This window comes from Meleagris gallopavo, chromosome 10 (assembly GCF_905368555.1).
Source record: "Meleagris gallopavo chromosome 10, MGAL_WU_HG_1.1, whole genome shotgun sequence".
Lineage (NCBI taxonomy): Eukaryota > Metazoa > Chordata > Aves > Galliformes > Phasianidae > Meleagris > Meleagris gallopavo.
Window position 1 is genome coordinate 23,801,762 of NC_139413.1, and position 23,494 is coordinate 23,825,255.

General features: G+C 40.9%; 2 protein-coding genes across 5 annotated transcripts in view; one reads left to right on the forward strand and one right to left on the reverse strand.

Moving 5' to 3' along the window:
• Positions 1–10,216, forward strand: part of ZFYVE9 (zinc finger FYVE-type containing 9) — a 57,729-nt gene extending 47,513 nt beyond the window's left edge. For all 3 annotated transcript variants that reach the window (XM_085231371.1, XM_085231370.1, XM_085231372.1), the window contains 6 exons: positions 2,489–2,639; positions 3,995–4,075; positions 4,412–4,574; positions 5,629–5,734; positions 6,648–6,824; positions 7,665–10,216. In XM_085231371.1, the coding sequence (XP_085087497.1) occupies positions 2,489–2,639; positions 3,995–4,075; positions 4,412–4,574; positions 5,629–5,734; positions 6,648–6,824; positions 7,665–7,826 (840 nt within the window). In that variant the 3' untranslated portion in view covers positions 7,827–10,216. The remainder of the gene's footprint in view (positions 1–2,488; positions 2,640–3,994; positions 4,076–4,411; positions 4,575–5,628; positions 5,735–6,647; positions 6,825–7,664) is intronic.
• A 330-nt stretch (positions 10,217–10,546) lies between these two features.
• Positions 10,547–23,494, reverse strand: part of CC2D1B (coiled-coil and C2 domain containing 1B) — a 30,372-nt gene continuing 17,424 nt past the window's right edge. For both annotated transcript variants that reach the window (XM_010716120.3, XM_085231374.1), the window contains 11 exons: positions 21,225–21,397; positions 20,511–20,636; positions 19,979–20,037; positions 19,575–19,691; positions 19,018–19,091; positions 18,344–18,402; positions 16,996–17,047; positions 16,128–16,227; positions 12,904–12,994; positions 12,102–12,233; positions 10,547–11,321 (listed from right to left, as the gene is read on the reverse strand). In XM_010716120.3, the coding sequence (XP_010714422.1) occupies positions 12,114–12,233; positions 12,904–12,994; positions 16,128–16,227; positions 16,996–17,047; positions 18,344–18,402; positions 19,018–19,091; positions 19,575–19,691; positions 19,979–20,037; positions 20,511–20,636; positions 21,225–21,397 (971 nt within the window). In that variant the 3' untranslated portion in view covers positions 10,547–11,321; positions 12,102–12,113. The remainder of the gene's footprint in view (positions 11,322–12,101; positions 12,234–12,903; positions 12,995–16,127; positions 16,228–16,995; positions 17,048–18,343; positions 18,403–19,017; positions 19,092–19,574; positions 19,692–19,978; positions 20,038–20,510; positions 20,637–21,224; positions 21,398–23,494) is intronic.

Sequence of the window (23,494 nt, forward strand, 5' to 3'; positions counted from 1 at the left end):
AATGATGGCTCCACAGGAAGAATGCAGTTCAGTTTAGTGTTGATAAAACAGGAAAGGCTATTTCTTTTTCTTCAGTTTTTTAATTTCAGTTTTAAGTACTATAAATAATAGAAAGTATTAGAGGATTGCAGATATCTTTTTGACCTGAGCTTTACTTGTGGTAAGTTGACAAACTTCACACTTGAGGTGAACTAGGAGGTAAAAGTGCATTAGCTTTCCACATCTATGCTGTACATGAATACTTGCAGCATGTATTGGTATTGTTGGATTGCTGAGTATGTAAAGCCTCTGCATCTCAATTTTATACTTGATGTCTGCTGTGAGAAAATCAGTGTCTTCAAGATGTAGCAGTGCTGCGAAAGCTGAGGGATGGGATATTTGAACAGCAGTGAAGGAGGTGATATATTTTGTGGTCTGTATGGACAGCAGTGAGTAAACTTGGTATTTTGAAACTAGTCAGCAGCTGGGAGAAGAGCAAACCTCCTGAGCAAAGCAGTGTTTTTAAAAGGTCTTGTAGAATCAGAGCAGAATGCATCTTTATCTTGTGAGGGAATTGTTCTACTGGAAGCATTTAAGTGAAACAATAACAGGATTGAGGAAATAAAAAAAAAAAAAAAAAAAAAGGAAAAGCAGTTTTTATGTGAAGTTTGAAAAGAAGAAACTGATGAAGCAAGAAGATAAAAGGATGTATTTAAAAGATAAATTGGTTCTTGGTGCTGTTGTGAGAAAATGGAAAAGGTCAGTAAAGTTTGCACACATGAAATGCAGATCAGCACACTGGAGGCAGTTCTGTAACAGCTGTGCCTGATTGCAGGTGTGCGGATGGTTCTGTATTGCATGTTGCACTAAGCTGGACTCAGAGAAAGATTCCTATGTTGTACAGCATGGCAAAAGCTCTGCACTGTGCTCAGGTTCTCTTTGCAGTGTAAAGCAAAGACTTGGCTTTTTAAAAGGAGGAAGTGTTATTTATTTAACATTATTGCCTGCAACTGAGCTGAAAGGTTGAATTGGTAGAGATTTTTCATCCAAGTGTACTTTGAATTAAGATGAATTAAGCCAGAAGACCTTCACTTTTTTCCCTGTGCAAAGCAGTATTTCATTAGAAAAGAGCGTCACTCAAACTGTCTTGAAAATGAAGAACTCATCCTAAATCTCATGCATGGATTAAATGTGGAAAAGTCAGGCTCTAATTAACAAATTAAATATTCATATATATTTCTCTATTAAATTTATAGTTTTTTCTTCAAGATGGTTTTACTTTTCTACAGTTGTAGTGATACTCAGTTCAAGTGTAAGACTATTCAGTTCCTCAAGGAAGGTATCACTGTTACTAAGTTGCCTTGGTACAAGATACAGTGGCCATTCCTGTTGTTTCTTCTCATGCTGAAGGTAACTACAGAGCTCCATAGAGCTGCCTGTTGTTGAGCTAAATTCTTGTTTCTGGAGCATGACATGATAAATAGATAAAGAAATACACTGTTGTCTGATGCAAAATCTTAATTAAGTTTCCTCCCTAAACATTACACCTGTGCATATTTGTCAACAGCAAGCATCAGCTAATGTTCCTGACACTCTAATTAAGGTATTATGTTAGACTGAGGAAGATAAATATGATGTGCAGGGCATGCTTGCTTATCAGGTACAGGAGGCGGAGGATTGGAGTGTGAGCACTCTTAGGAGATGTCAGCATTTTCCTTCTCTCCAAGGTTTTTGCTGGGGGAGATGTAATTTAGTCACTCTCTAACCTCTTTCCCCCCTTTTTTTCTTTAAATCAGATACATAATTTTTAATTTTGAAAAATTCCAGAGATAGATGACTCCTCGGTGTTTATTTTAGATAAAAAAAATCTCATCATTTAAGACAAGATGGAGAGGAGAAAAAGGAGGAGTACAATTTATAATAATATTTTGCTGAGAATTAAAATGATTTCTGGATGTCAGTGATTGAAATCTCTTTGAAAAGTCTTTGAAGGAAGGAGAAGAACCAATCCCAATTTCACCAATTCGTGCTGGTGAAGCACAGAGGCACCAAAGCTTTGGTGTCTGCTCATGGCAGAACTAGGATTAAATGCCACGAGTGTCAGAGTGCCATTCTTGCACTGTTTGCAATTCATGGTTTGTGTCATCATTAGCTCTAGCAGTGTAAACTAAGCAGATATTTCCTCCCAATATTTTTTTTAATATTTTTTCCCTTGGATGTTTTATAAAACAGCTAGAGAAAGCAGCTTTTGCAGGCTACTTTGTAGGTCATCTATCCTTCTTGCCAGTTATCTTAATTACTTGAAAGGTGACACTAAAGCATCTAGGTGAAATAAGGCCTGAACCATCTTTTCAAGTGCAGGTGATGGTTCTGAGTATTGAAGTCTGTCTGACACGGGACTGCAAGCACTCTTAATTTTCGCTGTCTGAACGAACTGTTCCAAGAACAACCTTGATATGGTATTGCTTGACAAACAGGGTAAGAATGGTATAAACCTTTTTGTTTGCAGATGATGAAAGCCATGAACAAATCCAACGAGCATGTTCTAGCAGGGGGAGCTTGCTTCAATGAGAAAGCAGACTCGCATCTGGTGTGTGTTCAGAATGATGATGGGAATTACCAGACACAGGCCATCAGCATCCATAATCAGCCGAGGAAGGGTGAGAATGGGGCTCATTGAGGCCGTTGGCTCACGGTGCTCTGCATGACCTCTGTTTTGCTGTTGTTCTCACAGTGATGCAGCGTGCTGTGTGGTGAATCTGTCAAGATTGGACTTGTCTGTATTTCACTGTTTCTGCTCTAGTTCAGAGAAAATCATTCTGACTGTTGGGCTTCCTGAATAGGCAGCTCTGTGAGTTAGGTTTGAACACCCAGAATAGCGTGTTGTGCTGCTCTGTCTGCCTTTACCCCCTCAGTGTTTTATTCCCCTTGCAGAATGCAAAATCTCAGACATCCAGAGGCACACTGCTGTTTGTGTCCTGTGTACGGGCCTCATCACACTTCCTAGGTCAGTAGTGCTGTTCTGAATTTGTCTGAGAGGCATTCTGGCAACTTCAGACCAAGCAGACACAGAATTAAGCATATTACAGCTTGCTGCCTTGTAAATGTGGTAATACTGTTTGCACAGTACAGCTTGGGACATACACATTTCCAGAAGTCACAGTGCTCTGACTGCCTTACACAACTTCTGTACATGAATAATGACAGCAGTCTTTGGCATTACTGGAGAGTAGAGGTGGGAGTGTGGTTGCCTGTGCTTGTCCTGTAGGCTGTGTGAAAGAAAGAGATTAGGTTTAGTAGGAGGCTGGAGATGTGAACAGAAATAAGCAACAGCAGCAGTGTTTAAATAATGTAACTTCAAAAATAGATTCACCTCAGTCAGACCATCTGATTTCCAGGCTTTACCTGGCAAAGATATCTACACTATCTCCAAATGAGAAGCAAGATACAGGCCAACTTTTGTTTGGCAAGTATCCCTATATGCAGTGAGTGTAGTGATGTGGGATGTCACTTCAGGACTGCTGGTTTTATCTGAGTGTGATTTTACACATGGGATGAATAGAGGAACTTCCAGCAAGTATTTTGTGATGCTTGGTGGTCATTTAAGAGAATTTTATTCTAAATCAGCTGGCTGTCTTTCCACTGTGTCGGTGTTACAGTGTGGGCCATAAGCAGCTCACACATAGTCTTTTGCTGCTGTATGAGAACTTTCAGAATTATGTAATTGGTTACCCTAAATTAACAATCCTGAAACTTACAGGTGGTAGTGGAGAGAATGATGAAATACTAGCATTTAGGCTGACAAAACTGCTGTCCAGTTCAGAAGATAACTGGATGATTTGCCATTCTATGTCCAAGCATGTAAGATGCATTAAAGTCACTATAATTCTGAGCAGCACTTGTTCTGATTTAGATTAATCACCTCTCTGGATGATAGAGCTGTTCTACCCGATTCTTGTGTGAGGCATTGTTTTGATGAAAGCCCCACTAAATCACTCTGTTGTTGTTGTTGCAGTGACTGGTGCCAGCTTCTTTGTGTTCAGTGGGGCTTTAAAATCCTCTTCAGGCTACCTTGCCAAATCCAGTATAGTAGAAGGTAAGAACTGAACTTAAAATGCTTGCTTAAAATGCACTGCTTCCCCCTTAGCACTGCCCAGCTAAGCCCTGAGCATTTGAATGAAGCTGCTGGTTCAGCTTCAACTTACTTTTTAGCAAAAAAAACCCACTGTTTCCTTTAATGAGGGGCATGAGTTATCGTGGTGTCTCCTAGTCAGTGTTCCATCTTTTAGGGTTCAGAGAGTTCAAGAATGGCCTTGTGTACTGTCCAAATGGATTTTCAATATTTCTGTTGCTCACAGGAAGAAGGATGTTTTTTTATAGGGTCTGCTCATTGTGACTTATCTTGGCTTATGAGGATTTCTTGGTTCCCTAGATGGAGTAATGGTCCAGATAACTGCTGAGAACATGGACTCTCTGAGGCAGGCCTTGAGAGAGATGAAAGACTTTACCATCACTTGTGGCAAAGTAGATGCTGAAGATCCTCAGGAACACGTTCACATTCAGTGGGTAGAAGATGATAAAAACTTCAGTAAAGGGTAAGCAAGACATATTTGACTGAATTTGTTAAAAGTTTTAATGGATTTTATAAGGTGGATGGACCATCAAGTCAGTACGAATTATAAGCTTACACTCTATTTTGAGTGATAAGATGCAATTAAATGTAATAAAAGTGGAGCTGAGACATCAGAGCTTTGGGGCATCAATTAAAGTTGTCAGTGCTATGGATTATTTTGCCATTGCTAATAACCAGTTACTGGAATCTTTCTCCAACAATCCATGCTGAACGCTGCATATTATGGTCACTTCATACTCTAGTTGCTTTGTGAAGTAGTGCTGGAAGAAAAATTGCTGAACACCAGCAGTATATGTTGTACTCAGATAGTTAAGCCAAAAGAAAAGCATACATGGCAGTTTAAGTACTTAGGGGGAGAAAAATGCTGTTATAATGGGACGTTCTTGTAAAGAATCAGCATCTACAAGGGATGGTGTTTCTGTACGTACAGAGACTGCATCAGTCTCAAGTTCTGTAATTAAATGTTACAGGACACATTCTGTAGTATGTGAGTAGTGTTTAAAGGTATCGCAGGCCTCCACCAACATTATAAATGAATACAAAGCAAGTCATTTCCTGTTGCTCTTTTAACAAGTGATTAGAGTTCAGTCTTGGTGCAGAGTTTAGCTGGAAACATGCAGGAAGCTCCATTCTGAACTCCACGTGTCAGAGGGCTGGGGTTGCAGTGGACAGCAGGACCTCTGTGCCTTTTCCCCCAATTATGAACATCCAGGCTTAGCATCAGCATTGCAATTAGCAGTTGTGTGCAGGGTCACTTATTTTGGCACCCTTTGTTCAAGGAGCTCCCTTCTGAGGCTAGTTTTGGTCTGCGTCCATTTAATTGATGTGGTTAATTTGCTTTGTTGTAGTGGTTCAAATTGCAGAGCACTCAGTTCTGAAAACAACCTGCAGCAATTCTGTTGATTTAGGTGTACCAGAGGCACTGTCCTTTGATCTGAGATACTTTTCTTTTGCAATGTCCTCTATTAATATCTCCTGCTAAGTAGGAATTTACCCTTTTCCCTTCACTTCTGCAGTGTTGTAAGCCCTATTGATGGCAAATCAATGGAGTCTATAACAAGTGTGAAGATATTTCATGGCTCAGAGTACAAGTCAAATGGAAAGGTCATTCGATGGACAGAGGTAAGTGAGGCAAGTGGAGCATTTTAGGACTGCAACTGCAGCAGTCTGTCTTCATCGTGCTCTCCCTACATTACCAAAATTATAGCAGTGAATTCTTCAGAACAAACCTGGAGTAGATTTTCTAAGTGTGCAGAAAGATTCTGCAAAGCACAGTCCAGAGTACAGTGTCCTGCCACCACTGTGTAACTCACCCTGCTGTCATGGCCATTTTCTACAGCCTGCTTTGTGCTGACCACCTTTTCTTGTGCTGCCTTGTTGAATGTAGGAAGAACTAGAAAAATGCTTGCTCACTGTGTTACCCAAGGTAACAGCTGGTTTCACCTGTATTTTGTATTAAAAGCTACCTTTTAAAAGATACATAACTCTTATCTATTAAAAAAAAAATGCTATTCTGAGCCCTCTTTTCTAAAATTTCATTGCTTACAGCAATTAAGTTAAGAAACTGCACAAGTGTTGTTAGCTTTGACTCTGCCAGCTGACTCTGCCAGCACACAAATGCTAATGTTAAGGATTTCTGGAATTGCTTCATTTATCTGCCCAGGAGGAACCAAGTCAAATCTTTCTACAGCTTGCTACCTTACCCTTCTTTTTCCAGATTTATCTGGAGTTAAAGTTTACTGACAACACCACACATTTTTTCTGACTTCTACTCAAAGTGTGGATTTTCTGAAATGAACACCCATTTAAAAGCAAATAGTGTACAACATACAGTGACTTTCTGTAATGAAGCTTTTGATGGAACTGAAAGGTTTTGGAAAATGTCTGTATAGGTATCTGTTGTTGAGACATAGTTTGTCTTTAGGGTCTTTTACTGATGTTCCTCACGAAGCTTTTCTTGAAGTCTTCTTTCATAAAAAGTTTTGAATGGCATTTAATTAACTTCATGTTCTGTTATCTTAATTCTTACCCTCAGGTGTTTTTCCTGGAAAATGATGAGCAACACAATGGTCTGAGTGACCCAGCTGATCACAGCAGACTGACTGAAAACGTGGCAAAAGCCTTCTGTTTAGCTCTTTGTCCTCACCTTAAGTTGTTAAAAGAAGATGGCATGACGAAACTTGGTCTGCGCGTTACTCTCGACTCAGATCAAGTAAGTCTTGAATAGTTCCAGTTTAATGACTGGGTGGTTGGTTGCTTCCCTCTCCTCCCCCCCCCAAAATCACCCACTGTTTCAAACCATTCTGTTGGCTGAAGTACAACCAGTATCAAGATGCTTATCAAGTACTGCTATTATGTGGTGTTTGGGGCAATCTGTTACCATGGGAGAGCCAGTGCCTAGCGTGTATAAACAGTGAGCCCATAGCAGCACCTGCTCTGTATCAGACCTGGAACAGCCCTTGGAAGTGCAGGCTGGAGACACCTGCTGAGAGATGCTGTAAGCTGGCCTTTCCACCAGGAGCTGAAGAAGGGAGTAGAATAAATGTGTTCTTGTGTGAGCATGAGACAGCGCTTAGAAGTATGGCTGTTCATAAAAGATCACATTGCATATGAGGCTTAGAAACAGATGGGAGCTTCCCTTAGAGTGCTCCACAGCAAACACTACAAGCAGAGAGAAAGGGCTTTTGGCACACCAGCTGGCCTTGCCTTGAGTGAAGTGTGCTTAGTATCATCCAGGTCTTAAATACTGCATGCCTTAATCTGATAGTGCAGGGTATGGCTCCTGCTGGTCTGGAAGCTCTGCTTTGGTAGAACAGTGGGAAAAACAAAAAGCTGCTTTTGTCCAGGCAGTCACTGGGAACAGAGAGAACACCAAGCACAAGTAGGTAGGCTGATCTAATGCTGGCTGCATGCTGTTCATGGGCCTGACTTCCCCCAGCTGAGACAGGGGGCATTGCACACAGCTCATCCTTCTGCACAGCACTTCCCCCACTACCCTGAGCCTGCTATTCCCTTTCTGTGTAAAACCCACTGTTACTTTGTATTTTTCTAGGTTGGTTATCAAGCTGGGAGTAATGGACAGCCACTGCCTTCTCAATACATGAATGACCTGGACAGTGCCTTAGTTCCAGTGATTCATGGAGGGGCATGTCAGTTGAGTGAGGGGCCAGTCATAATGGAGCTCATCTTTTATATTCTGGAAAACATTTCATAAGAGGACTTCATTTTCTGTTCAGACCTGTTCCAGCAGCAGTTGTATCTGAATCATTTGCACTTTAAAACTGGAAAAATTAAGCTTTTGGTAACACTATTAAGGGGAGGTGGGGGGTGGGGGGTGGCGGGAGGGACAGTTGTTCCATAATTCTAAATCTTCTATGCATTGTCAACAAACAGAGGATCAGGGCAGCTTCTATACTACAACATGGCTATGCTATCCTTCTGCAGCTAATAACTTCTGTTACTGTTTAGAAAAATGCTCATGTTTAAAGACAGAGTACACGACTGTAAATGCTCAAACGAGTACAAAGATCACTGGGGCGTAAATAAAAAGTGAAACTCCTATCTTGTACTGTTTGTAGATGGACAAGTAAGAAACAACAATCAAGACCTCCATTCTGACCTCATCATAATGCCGTTTGTGGTAATTCTGTAGACATTAAAAAGTAACGTTTACATTGTTTTGACCAGATTATTGGTTAAAATTTGTTTGGAGTAGCCCTTGAGAGATGTGGAACGATTACCTAGCCATAACTATGTTTGTATATGAGTCTGAATGAGAAGGGTAAGCATCTCTCAGAAAACGGTATTCTGTACGCTGCAGTTCTGTGTGTGAAATAGGCTAGTTTACTTTTATCCCCCACTCTATTTACTGTAAAAAAAAAAAAAAAAAAAAAAAAAAAAAAAAGACAAGTTTATTGGTTGGTGGTTTTTTTTTTTTTTTAGTTACCTCAGCTGATTTCTGTAACCTTCTAGAACACCTCTGTTCTTCTCTACTTTGTTTACAAGTCTGTATGAATTTCAGATACCTGTCCCAAGCAGAGGAATAGTCCTAAAGTGCAGTTATTACCCCTTTCCCCCAGTAGGTCCTGCTTTTTAAAGAGAGTAACACCCAGGGCAGCTTTAAGTCTTCTCCCTGCTGTACGCTGTAGTGTAATGCTAGTGTCATGTAATACAAGACAGCTTGCACTTATTAGCAGCACCATGTAAAAGCTTACCTGTGATTAAAGTATAGAGTGTCTGTTTCTGCATGTTCTGCTGAAAAAGGCTTTCTGGTCAGCTCTGGAAACTTGCACATGGCCCAGTGCTCTTGGTCTCACCTGGGAGGGTGCTAGGGAAGCAGCTGCTCACAGCTGGCACAGCATTGTGGAGCTGGAATTGACACAGCTAGAAGAAATGTGATTTCAGTCTTCCCAAATTAAATTGTTCCAGTGGAAAGCTGCTAACGAGAGGAGCAGGGGGCTGTCTGTTGAGTCAGGCAAAGCAGCTCTGAACCCCTTCCAGGAAGGGGCTGAACATTTCCCCCTGCTGCCTATATGGAAAATTAATGGGGAAAGGGAGACTACTTACCTACACTTAAGACAGTATCTCACACCTTGCACTGTCCCTACTTGCAATCAGTTCTGCTGGATGCAGTGGGGATCATTTTGTTTCTGGTGTGTATGAGCGATACAGGCATCCTTTCAACCAGAAAGAGAAGTCCAAGGCTACTATGAGACCAATGCTATGTTTTTTAAACAAATATACAGCATCAGCTGGGCAAAGGAAAAGGTAACTGTACACAGTGATGTATTTTATGTAAAGCCAGCACTGTATATGTACAGAGTGCATTTGTGAATAAATGGCTACTGCTTTTTAAAAAAAAGTTCTACAAATTTATAGCAAATTACAGCTGTTAACACCCAGCGTTTCAAGAAGAAAGGCCACACTGCTGGGGTCCCAAACCAGAGATAAAAGCTGGCCAGCAAGAGGTAGTGCATTAGCAACACTGACCCCGTTAAGTGTCCAGTAAGTACAGCCTTACCTCTGGCAGTTGGGAAAAGGTGGCTTCATGTTTCACGATGGCCAAACAAACCTTAAACAATGAAAAGCCTCCCTACGTATTTGTGCAGAGGAGCAGGACTAAGGTTACTTTCCTTTCAGCCTCTCTTCTGCCCACGTGCATACAGTGCAGCACTACGTGCTGTAGGCAAGATTTGGTATCTGGAAGAGAGTTCTGTAAACAAAGTAAAAAAAATCTTCCTTCTATAGCCTGCACTCCAGCTTTGCCACAGCAGCAGCTTCCCAGTTACCTCAGTTGCATTGTCCTGCTTAATAATGCAGTAAAAGAGGTGAGAAATCTTGATCTTCTCTTCCTTTGCCCCAAAAGTCATTTAAGTTTGGGTTACGTTTGTGCAAAACACTATCAACTGGTGACTGACATGTCTGCTTCAACCATAGCCTTTTAAATGACCTTAATTACCATGTTGTTAAGAAATGAGTACTTGTTTTAGAAAAAAAATTGTACTTTTAAAATTCAGTTAGTTAACACTGCAAAAAACTGCATATTATATTTTTATTTTCAACATGTAGTTTTGTATATTAAATTTATTGAAATTAAAAACTAAATACTGTATTGTCTTCATCTGCTCAGGAAGACAGGCAGCACTGCCCAACTGCTCTGGACTCTTTCCTGCCTACAGCCATGCCTTCCCCACCGCCCCCAACAGCCGCACTGCACCGCCCTGCTGAGGGCACATCCTCTCTTCTGAGGTCACTCATTGCTGTTGGCTCGCGAGATTTAAGCGCACAAATGTATTTGGTACCTTTTTTTTTATGCTGCTAATTCAAAGCATTCCTGAAATCCTAATCCAGTTTTCTACACACCACAGAGTGGCCATTTTCCCATCACCTGGAAGAACTGTGAAAGCCTATTTCTGTAAAAAAAGACAATGACCATTTGTGAAGCAGCAGTCTAGCGTATCTCTTTTTTCTTTTTTAAATAAACAAACAGACAAGAAAAGGCACAGTACTCCGGCTGCCCTGCAGTAAGCAGTGCAGTAAGCATGGCAGACAGCGTAGCCAGAACAAAAATGCAGATCTGTAAGCACCTGCTGCTAAGAAGCATTGCAGCCTTCTCTTCTGGAAGGCAGCATCCTCAGAAGCTGAACTTCCTGCTGCAGTGGCAAGCGTAGAGGAGGGGGGATGCTGCTGCCAGAATTCTGCCTGAGTTTTCTCCCCTCTATTTTAGGAAACTGCCACTGGGCAGAGGGTGGGGGGAACAAAGAGTCGATGATAAGCAGAAAAAGCTGCAGCAGATTGCTCCCTGTACCGCACTGAGTGTTGTACACTTAACAAAAAATATATCTATCTATGAAAGGCCTTACCTGGACCTTGACTGAAAAGTTTCTGTGCTGCCTCAGGGAATTTTGTTTTAAAGGGCTAAACCTTCCGCACACCACTCTGCATAGTTAATGTAACATTCATCCTGGTGCTACGTTAGTAGTCCCACATTAAGGCAATTCTGTCTATTTTGTGTAGACAAAATAACAACACCCTGCAGCAGCAAATTTTCTGAGCCTTACATTTGCCTTAAAATTATTAATAAGCACTATGGCTGTTACCAAAAGAGACATCAGGTTCAGTAGTGCATTTTTGTAACGTCTTTGGTGCTTGCAGCTAGCAGCATCTCTCTTCATACACGTTCATCCCACATCTCAGCCTTCTTGTGGAGCTGGGGAAAGAAGAGAAAACAAAGTTACTTGATGCAGCACTAACAGATGTTCATAATCAAGGTCATATACTTAAAACACTGACGTGAAGTTTCTGGGCAGTCAAGTACAGCAGAGCAAAATCATCGAGCTCTAGTGACAGAAAATACTTGTGTGTCCAGTCAGTGCACAAGGCCAAGGCATTGCCTCAAGTACCACCACCAACACGTCCCTCAGCCAACCTGAAGCTCGGGAGCAGCTCCTTCACTGGGAGGAAGAAATCACCTGCCAGACAGCTCGTTTGGGGCTTCCAATTCAGTCCGCTGTTTTGAAACAGGACCCCGCAAAATCTTAGACAATTTGGAAGCAGTGATGTGGCAAACAGGTGAATCTCATGAGCATTAGTTTAATTTATGAAATTAGAGCTACACCGTATGCTAAGGAACAGGGAGCCCGAAGATTTCAGGAAGCCAAGAGAAAGGTAAGGGATTTCTCATTAGAAAGTTTCCATTTATACATCATCTGATGTCCATGAGTTTTGTTGCATGCTTATATAGCACGGTCATGGTCCAAAAGGACTGTACACACTGTAACACTACAATAGCATATTTGATATACAGACATCAGATACAGATTCTATAACCTCATTTCTAAAGTTACATCAACTCATCCCCACAAATACAAAGATGAATGGTATCAAAGCCACATAATTAGGTCAATGCCATCATAAGACATTGTTCCCTGCAGAACGTAGCTCTGAATTTATCTGATGGCCAGACCATCTCCAGATGCTGTATTCATACCTCATATAGGAACTAGTGTTCAAGGACCAGCCAATTTTCTGTAACTGTTTGAAGATCCTGACCGCTGAGGGGCTCCCTGAGTCTCACTTTTACTTCCAGCTTCCCTCCAGTGGGTTTTCTGCCATCAAATATCTGAAAGAACCACAGAAAAAAGGGCAGTTAGCACACACACAAACACACAGTCACACTACAGTGCCTCAGGCAGCCACTGCAGATGACTGCAGCACTGGGAGGTGTCACAGCCACGTGCTTCCCCAGATGCAACAACCTGTGGTTCAGCAGAGCTCATCTTCCAGACGAGCCACTCAGGCAGCTTTACCACGGGCTGTGTTAGCTCTGTCTGCCAGCAGCAGGCATTCTGCCCTGAAGTACCAGTAGGCAGCTCCAAGGGCAGGACGAGCAGCAGCATCCTGATGCAGTCTGTGATGCAGCCTGAGGGAGTTCTTCAGGCTCCACTTACTGAACTCATAATGGATTGTACAGCAGCTCTCTATTCACTCTGGCAGTCTTTCCTTAGTCTTTGATCTGTTTTCTACTAGTGTGGGATCATCTGAATTTTTGGTCCTAACCAAGAAAACTGTCTTGATATAGAAAATGTGCAGAACAGAGTGCTCAAGAAGTTCCCAGTACCAGAACTGTCACAGCTAAGACAAGCTTCCGGACAAAGAACAGTCTATTGTTTAGCAAACCCATGCAGTACAAATCTGTTCTCTGCATGTGAATCATTTATGTGAAGTGAACATTCCATTTCCCTGCATGTTCAAATATTATTAGTAGAGCACACCTCCCCCAGAACACATACCTCGATGATCTCTCTAACTTCACATTCCGACTCTAGCTTGTCCAGTTTCAGGTGTGCTGTTCCCACATGCTTGTCACTTCTGAAAAAGGACCTGTTACAAAGAAACCTGTCTTAATGGAAAGCAGAAGATTTCTCAGAACATTAAGGAGAAAGAGAAGTAAGATCATCACTGTTGGGACCATCAATGCATCCAGGAGGTTCTCAAGGTGTGCTGCTAGAACCATAAAACCAGGGTGAAAGAGACAAACCTGTAATGAATTAGCCCACAGGATATACTGGATTAATACTGTAGTATTAATTTTCCAATTACACTCTTAAAACCAAGTTAGAGAGAAGCACAGTGAAAGCAGATGAATCCTCAATTAGCACTTGGAATGGCAGAAATTCTGGTTTCCTCTTCTAAGTCATTCATTTTAGGAAAAACAAAATAATTCACCCTTCTTCCTGCTATCATTAAGAGACATTAAGGTACCAGCAAGCAAGACGTGACGTGCACTGAAACCTCTAAAGCTGATTTTACAGAGCCTCGAAGCCATGTAAGTTGTAGTAAAAGTAACTGGTATAAAACAATCCTTCTAAATTGCTTGTTTTGCACCTGATGAGCCAGCCATATTTACAAACCTTACAGCATCCCTGACATTAACCATCCTCATCTTGATTCACTTCATGCATCAGAGCCTTGAGGACGGACGTTACTGATATTTTAAAAAAATTGTTGACAGAACATTCATCACCTTCCTGAAAACGTCACCACGACCACCAGTGCCCTTCTTCAGCTCCAGGCTGATACCAGACAGGAGTTCTGTAGCAAGGAGCTTTTCATGAGACGAAGCAACAATTACATTCAAAAGACATCTGAGGATTACCAAGGGAGGTCACACCAAAACTGCTTTCTGGTTTGCCCACCTCTCTCCACTTGCAGCACAATGAATGGACAACCCCTCTGAGACCAAGTGTGAAAAGTCAATTACCATTACAGTTTGGAGCATTTGGACGAAATTTCTATGAAAGAATTCTGACAGCAATAGACCCAGAACACACTCCAGAGCACGTCAGTCTGAATTTTGTTGATACAAAGCCTTCCATTCCCCACTGATATGACTAAAGGTAGGCACAAGTCATTTAGGTAAGTTAGAACCGGTTACTTCGCATGCTGCAGTACTTCCTTCACTCCATATGCACCTTAAAATGAAGGGTTACATAACTGTACTGCAGTCTGTTGGACACTTTGTTCATAAACTTTAAAAGAGAAGTAGCAATCCTCCCAGCTGCATTTTTTTTTTTTTTCTTTTAAAGCATTTCTCCATATTCTAATCCAGGAAATAAAGACTGGCTCCCCTTGATCAGTTCCAGGGAGCCTGAAGGGAAGAATGAGCTTGCTGTAGGCAATGGCTTCAGAAACCTCTGGGGAAATCTCCTTTTATCTTCAGAAGATTTTACAAGAGTTTTAAGTTAAGACTTTTCCTTTGGAAAGATGCGTTGCTGGGTTTTCACTTCAAAGTGTTTTCTAAAATAAAGTTTAACATGACCTGAAACAAGTTCCCTTTGTTCACTAAGAGACCCTGAATCTGTTACATCCATGAGCATTTCTGAAAGTATTATCTAAAAAGACAACAAGCTGACAATCTTAAGAGAAGAGCCTGGAACACTTAATTCTCTCCTTCCTCCACTGGCTGCAGGTAAGCCAGCAAATCAAGAACTGCACGAGGCAGAAAACATGAAGACTGTAGAAAGACCACTGTGAAGGGGAGGCAGCTGGGCCTGTTCGTTAGCTTAGTATCACATACCATGGCAGGAAGCACATTCTGCAATTCTGCTTAGCATAAACGTAGCCTACAGGAGGCCTGGCAGCCCCGTCCTGCCCCAAGAAGACGGCTAAGGAGCAGACAATCAGTGGGCATTTCTTATTTATTCCCTTCCCTGTTGCTGTTTGCCATGGGGAACTGCCAGCCCCTACCCCCGTAAAGGAACAAGTATATATTTAACTTGTTAGATTCCTGTTCTAAGGACAAAAAAAATCCCTCTACGCCAGAAAAGAGAAAATTCACCCAGATTTATTTGCTGACCTTCAGAAAGGCTTCAAAGGACAATCTGGAGCTGGCACACAATTTCATGAGTCACTGGAGAGTGTTTCCCAATGGATGAACTTAAGCTTGAACTCAAAATCTAAGAACGTGTGGTTCCAGATGTGAAGAGCAAAGGATATGCCCCACATGTGCAATGGTATGCAAAAAATAGGGAAAAATGTGTTTACATTTTAAAATCTGACAGATCTATGCCAAACAGGCAGGATCTCCAGCAGTGAAATCCTGAAAAACAGCAGACAGGATTGATAGAGAAAGAGGAAAGGAAGTCAGCTATTGCTTCAGTGGAGATTTTAAATGGAAGATCTGGAAGAAAAACAATGGGAGTTCACCTCATAAATAACACAATCTACAACATCAAAACCATTTTAAAGAAACACTGGATCCTTTCTGTGTGCTTCAAAAATAGAAACAAAGAACAGCACGAAGAGCCATTGAGACAGAACCAAGTTATCTGACATCTCACCGAAGCCATGGGTCACAGCTAACAGTGAGATGAGTGAGTAGAAGACATTTGGATTTTGAATAAATCAGTGATAAACTCAGACGAAGGATGTCACCAATCGCTATGAATCACTAATCGCTAACATCCGTCTCATCCCGTTGGTCTCCATGATGAGGGTAGCTAAGTTCTCTCAGAACAGTTTGCCAGCAGTGCTCAGTAAATATTTTAAGATCCTCAGAAGGTAAGTACAAAATTGTAACACCAGTTCTGCCACTGTCTGTCATCTGCTGTACTACTGTTTGTGTTTTGCTGTCACTCGTATTCCGTTACTCTACAATATTATCCGATATAACATTTAAACCTTCTAATCAGATGACTAAAAACAAATTGGACAAGAATCCAACAATTTAATGCTGAATCATTACCTTCTCCGTCATCAATTTTTCTTAATGCACTAATCCTCAATGGATCTCCTACTTAGGATCCAACTTCTCCTGACTTCTGCTTTTTTTTTTTTCCCTCGGGAAGATACAGAGCTCAGACATACTTTGAAAGGAGTTCTCAGACACAAGAACTAGGCAGCTTTTATTGCTAACTTAAAGATAAATCATACACTTGAGCTTCATAAATTTCAGCGACAGCACTCTTTTCAACCCTTACAACAGAAGCAATGAGAGGCAGCACACTAAACTTACCCTTTATGATATACTTCAAATTTAATTCCTTTGGACCGAATTGCTCGTCGGAAACCTCTGTGATTTCGGTTGATGTTTAACTTGAACAGCTGGTTGTATTCTACAAGAAAAATGAAAGAAAGCTGTCAAAGTCCAATGAAGTTCAACGTCCTACTACATGCATGTACTCATACCTCTGTTCATCTCTGCCCCATTTAAAAGACACCTCACATCTGCATGAACCTCCTGCTCAGTAAGACCCAGTTATTGAAAGACACAGAGCAGAACTCTCAGTATGAGGGCTTTAAGACTTCCACTCTCCAGAGAGTGTACAGTTAAATTAACAGCTAACAATTTGGATATTTAATTTGATGTCGTTTTGATACTAGATGGCTGCTTACTGAAACAATTAGAAAGAATAATACAGCAATAAACCAAACTCAGAGTGTAAGATGATTACTCATAATCAAGTCTAATACTGGTGTTCGCTAGGTACAAAGGGATTTTTTTGCAAAGGTACAAAACAGTATTTTAGTTTGAAGATGCAGTCTTAAATATAAATTAAAAAAACCCTATTTCTACAACGACACTTTGTAAGGTTTAGAAACACTAGAAGATTAGCAAAAATCATGATAGAACTGGCGATCTCACAGGGCACTGAAAAACATCTGATCCCTGGACATTCTGAAATTAATAACTTAACTTCCTCAATAAAGAAAAAGCATTTATCTGGCCCACCACCCAGGAGGGTAACAGCAACAGGTCACTTATCACCTCACTACTTCATGACACAACTGCTCCCATCGATACTGGGATGAAGGTGAAGAAATGCCTCATCTGGACTTCACCTTCTATTATGCCCTTTCCTAACAAGCATAGGAGTACTAACCTGGACAGTTGTTGTTGTTAATTACAGGCGTTTTACTCTTTTGAGGTTGCTCCTATTTAAAAGAGAGAGACAGTGCATAAAAATATCAGGTACTGTTCCAAAATACAGAACAGTAAGCATTTTTACTACCAGGTTTTTAGTACCATGAAAGAAACATGAGGTTTGGGCAGGCGTTATCTGAATGATAAAGTCAGTCATGGTACATTCAATACTAAAATATCTGGATATCATTGTGGTTGCAAATATAATGCTAGATAAAGAATAAGCCAGAACACTGAATTAAATACAGGTGCCACAGATAAGCTGCATGGTCACACTCAATTCAGTCACGTCATCGTGAAGTTGCTGACAGAAGCTGGTATATTACATGATAAACTATGCTCGTTCCGTGGCACGGTAATTCTGCTCCTTTGGCATTAGCTGGAATAATAAGCTACACAAGGAATCCATCACAAGTCACTCAGGGAATTGCCCTACTATTATTTTGCCTGACAATCAATCTGTCACCAAAATGAATTAACTTTTAACCTAAAGCAGAGTACAAACCGAACCTCTGGAGACTGAACAAGGACAATGTGCCCTAATTATTGCAGCTACTTTGCAAAACTGATTTCAGCTATGAAGGAGAAAGGTGGTTTATTTGCTCATTGGCTAAGCAATAGAGATCTGCTTTTTTCTTTTTTAATAACAAAGAAAAACAGACTAAAAGCAACTCTGCTGATTCTTACTCACTCCCCAGAACACGACTTATACACAACAAATCTGTTTTCAGCCACCCCAGTGGGGTGTGCCCTTCCATTAAAGTCTCGTGTAACTCAAACATCATCTGTCCACACCAATTTCCCACAAGTAATTGAATTTATCTTAGCAGAATTACTACAAAAATGTATTAGAAGGTAAAAATGTAGGCTCTGGACTCTTGCTGAGCTAAGAACTAACACTTTAAGAGCAGAAAGTGTTTTTGCTCTATTGAGAGAGTAGCAGAAGTAGCAGTACTTCTGCTGATAATCAGAGTAGCAATGTATATACTGGTTCTAATGAGGGCTATGTGTCTACACACATACATACAAAAAGCATCAATTTATAAAATAAACACCAACTGAAACACGTAGCAAAGCCCAAAGCTAGAGAAAAGAAGATTCAAAAGTCCTGTTTCTCAGGGAAAAAGGGTTCTGCCTTTTTGTTTGCTTGTTTTCCTAAAATACACTAAAGCAATATGACTAAAAACACTAAAAGTATTTCCCTTCTTAGAAGAAAGCCTGCTCTCCCTCCCTGAAGTCCTTACAAGTGAATCCAATGATAAAGGTCACAGCCGGAGATACAGAAGACTCAGGACACACACACTCACCGTGCTCGGGTAATGAAATTCAAACTTCACAAAGGCATCCAAATCTTTAGGTGCCACACCTGAAGGAGAGAAGAGTCAGGCAATCCCAATAGCTAATACAAAGATTTTCACTGCATCTGTATTGTTAATGAGGATTTTCAAAAGCACCTAACTGATTTTCAGAAAGACTCATTACCTGTTTCTTAATAACTGAGGAACCCATCCATTAATCTGACACCCACAGAAAGCTGACAGCCAAAAATAAACATCTACTTTCTTACTGCTTTCGCTAGTCCTGAGACAATGCAGCACAGATTGCTTACAAGCCCCAGAAATGAGGTACTAAAAGCAGTGATGTTGGCAGGGAAAACTACTGTCTGCTGAAGGGTCAATACAGATGGTGCAGAGCTACAGAGGGCATTCGTAACAAAATACAAGACACACATGAAATTCAATCTATGTAAGTGAACCCACGACAATTTGAAGTTATTTCCTCTATCCAGACAGAATCCAGATTCTTTATTCTCATGCTGTTGGGTTTTTTCTGTGCGCATCTCTGAGCCTGAAACCTACTTATTTTGTAGAGCTCTGGTTACAAAGTTCTGATCCTCAAGTGGTCTTTAGGGTACAAAAATAGCATTCCTCACTACCTTCCCCTACTCACTCAAAGACCACACATCCTTCTAAGTTCATACCTGGTGGAGCTGGTAGGTTTATCCCCCTGACAATAAGAAGGTGCATTTCTGTGCTGTTGAGCTCAGAAAATATCCTGTGAAAAAACAAAGACAAAAAGTGTATTCACCTCAGTATCCTACACCACTGATCCACTGCCAGACCAGGATGCCGTGAATTTTTTCAACAGCATACTCCTGCAAAGATGATCTTCAGAAATAACAGAAGAGTAAGGAAAGAACGTGAACCAAAACAAAACCATCTCTGAGGCATAGTGAAAAACACCAAGAACAAAGCTCAAAGACACCAGGATTGAGTGAGACAGACAGAGGAAGGAAGAGTCACTGATGTAGCCAAACATGAAAGATGAAGATGGAAACAGCAAATAAAGCTGGAGATAGTCTGAAAACAAAAGGACACAGAAGAACAACTTCTTTGTATTTTAAGTGGTTATGAGTGTCCTTTCATGAACGCTAAAACCCTATGTGCCATCTGAGTTTACTGAAGCCAACAATACCTAAGAGCTAGAAATCAGAAACTCATTCCAGTCTGGCTAAGAAATCTCTTTGTTTTTACACACCTTATCATCTTAAAAGTTCTCTCCTCAAAGTGATGGCTTGGGGGATCCATTCCTTGTGCTCGTGCAAGCTGTAGGATGTCCAAGTCCTTTTTACACCCTTGTGCCAGCTTCTCAAACCTGTGAAAAAACAGCAGAAAAGTCACACACCGTGGAACATCAAAGCGTTCTGCCAGACACAGGCCACACAGTAATCCTCAGATTACTGAAGCTGAGAGCGACTTGGCGAAGCAGGCCTCACCACTACTACCCCTGTAACATAATGAGGCTCCTGCAGGCCTCACCATTACTGTCTCACATAATGAGAAGAATCTTACCAACCCAATCACTTTTAAGGAGGTTAGGCAGACTCAAGCCTGAAATGATCACTTATGGGATGATGAATAACAGCGAGCAGCAGGTCTTACCGAGTCGTTTCAGCTACATTTCCCAGATGCATAAACTGCTTGGAATACTGCAAACATTTCTGTCAACAGCAACAAACAAATACAGATGCACTTTAATGATCTTCACACACAAATTCATGTTTGGCAGCAAGATATGAAGCTCATAAAAGTCTAATTTAAGCCAAGAATCCACATTTTTCCCAAGTCATCCAAAAAGATCCATCCCCCAGTCCTCTAAGCCCAAAGTTGAGCACTCATCTCTTCAAGCTGCTCTATCCTACTGCTTTTTAAACGACTTAATTTCTAGAGGTTCAGCCAAAGGCTACTCAGTTGAGTACTATTTTCAAACTTGTGTGCTCACATCTAACAGTGATAATTTGATAGTTTCTAGCCTCCAAGCACACCTTCTAACTTCAACTAGTGGAGAATTGAGCTCTGAAAATGTTTCACTCTAGGACATGCAGGATATAACATATTTTACAAGAATATTAATAAAATCCTGGAAATGTTATAAGAAAGATAAACACATTTTTTGCAAGGATAAAACAGTTACCTCATGTTGGTCCTTCAGCAGTTTTATGAGCTGTGTGTATACCTCATCTGCTTTCTGAGATAGTCTGACATCTTCATGGTGTATAAAGATAAAATCACCCTCTTCATCTGTAGGGGGTGATGGCAGCTGCAAAACAAGAACATCACATTTCAGAGCCCTTGTAAGAAACAATGAAATAGACAAAAAGCAGTCAGAATGTATGGAAAGGTCAGCGAAGGGAGACAGGCTGTTTAGGTAATTCCAACCCAGTCACTACTTATACCACTGCAGAACAAGTTGTAAGACCCCGCAAAATGCCTTACAGGTCTAGCTCCCTGATTATGCAGGTCAAGAGAGATGCTGCAGCACAGTGTGATTTCCCCATCTACCCACACACCAGCAAGAGCTAGGACATCACTGGATCACATTCACCTGATCCTCAGCACAAAATGCAGTTAAGACATAACCAGGAGGTGTGCTCACACCACAGACCCAGGGAACATTTTCAAGCTGCATGGTTTAGGTGTGCCATTGTACATCAGGAGCAAACCCTTTACAGAGACTGGATTTTCTCAGAATCCAGCACAATTTCAGGGCTCAGTACCCACATCTGCTACTTGTGTGGTTTTAACTAGTTTTGTGTCGAGAGGTATTATTAAATCATTCAGCATTTTAAGTATGCAATTAAATGTCTGAGAATACGATACAAAGCAGAATACTAGCAGTCTTACTAACCTTGGAAATATCAACGAGTTTGCCACATTTTGCTTCCTCAATCTTTAGGTCAAAGGTCTTAGCTGTTCTGAGATACATCTTAGCCTGTTCAAGATTATTTTCCTTCTTTGCTTTGATGGCTGCTTTCATGTATTGCTTCTTTCTGTTCTCCAGAAGTTCCAGTTGTTCCCTAGCTGAAAAACAGTTGTATGAAAAATCTCACTCATCTGACACTGACATGGCCCTGAAAGTTTCATCATGTTCAGTTTATAGTCAAGAAAAATCAGTAGAAGTACAGACATCGACTGAGGACATTTCCTTACTGCACTTCATTGTTTCTTGGCTAGTTTCAATCTCGTTTATAAGGATGAGAAACACTTCCTTATATCATGGCATCCTTCATAACAAAAAAAAAATAACTCACAGCACTTCACAAAGACACTTCAAAGTGTCACAACAAATCACAACAGCTGACAGGTAAATAGCAAAAGCCAAATTCAAACTTTCAGCTAGCCGTTTAAACTTCTCAAAGACAGCGAATATTACGAGCACATGAACCTTGAAAGCACTTCTGTTTACTCATTTCCCGTCTTCCACTCTCTCTGTCAGAGAAAATAGATAAGACAATGTATGCAGGCACACTCAGACACATCCATCTCTGCTTATTTGTAATTCCTTGCCATCTTAACTGTTTTCTTAAGTCTTGGGTCTTCTGTTTCCTTCTCAAAGCAATAAGGACAATCACACAAGTTAGAAAAGATTGCTTTACAATGTAACAGGTCGGTGTATTTTGCCCCTTAGTTTACCTCACTTAGGAAAGGGTACAGTGTTAGCTGAGTACAGCCATTTCTAAGGATACTCAGTGATTTCACCACTGCACTTGTAATTACACAAGCTAAACAACACCTGCAAGAGGTGTCTGTCTCTGCAAATAAATACACAAGTGATTCTCATGCTATTTTCACTGCTGTCAGATGAATATCCCACTGTCACAAGAGAGGCTGCTACCCTACTGCTGTGAGCAACTTGGATCCCATCAGCCAAAACCAAAGTGATTAGAAAGGTAGCTAGCCTCGTTTTCATTGAGACAACATAACCAGCATATAGAGTTCTCTGTGAGGCTGAGATACAGAACACAGGTGTTTTCAAAGAAAATGTGTGTAAGATGAACTTAATAGAGCCATTATTCATACTGATCATGGCTCCTTTCCTAGTATAGACCTGAAATGTTTCACTGCACTCCCATAACTCTTTATGCCTCACATACTCTGACCAAAAAAAAAAAGCTGATTATCAACTAAGCTGTACTTCATAATTCTGGGAGAGGGAAGTTAGATGTGAGTCACAGAAAGTAGTTTAACTAGTGAAATATAGCTCTATGATAGCAAAGTACTGGCATTTTGTTGTGAAGATGAAGACTGTATGAATCTGTGTCAGTTCTTATTGCACCTATTGGTCTCATTTTAAGATATTTGAAATGCCCAGGAGAGATTACTGACCAGGTAACGCCAGAGATGATGGAATACCACTTTCTTCACAGTAAAAGTCAAGAGCATTCTAGATTCATTTAAGAGATTAATATGCCAGCTGAAATTGCAGAAACCTAATTTCATGAGGATTTATGCATCTTCAAAGCCAAAGCATACAACTTCTATGTTTCAGCGTTCTTTAAAAAACAAGCCATGGAACCTTCTAAAGAGATGAATTATCAGGCACATTGAACACCTTTGCATTCTGCAAAAGAACTCGCATCAGGTAAGTAGGCAGTGTGCTTTGTCCCGAGGAACTACCCAGGGCAGGGTGGGATTATGGTCATGGCATGATAGCAGTATCAGTAAGAGCTCAGGCACTGCTGGCACGTGCCCAGATTGCTCAGTGAGGTGGTGGCTGTACAATTAATCTTGTACAGACAACTGTTCAGTGACCTTAGGGATAGGAGGAATAGAGATTGATGAATTACTGCCCATGTACTGGTTTGATATCCTTGGGTGAAACACGAGGCAGAAACCACTGTTTCACACAGGAAGCTACATTACATACATGAATGATTCAAACTAGTGAGCCATCCACTCTAATGAGAGTTGAGTTCAACTGTGAGCAGAGTTAAATATTATGAATCAATATATTTGTTACATCAAAATTAATTAAAAACCCAATCAACCTTGTAATTACACACGCTGCCTCTGTGAAATACAGGCTGTATGGATGGTCTGGATCTGTCCTCCAGCAGATAAATATACCGAGGCTCCTGACAGAGGAAATTTACATCATGCATTCACAGGCTTAGATCT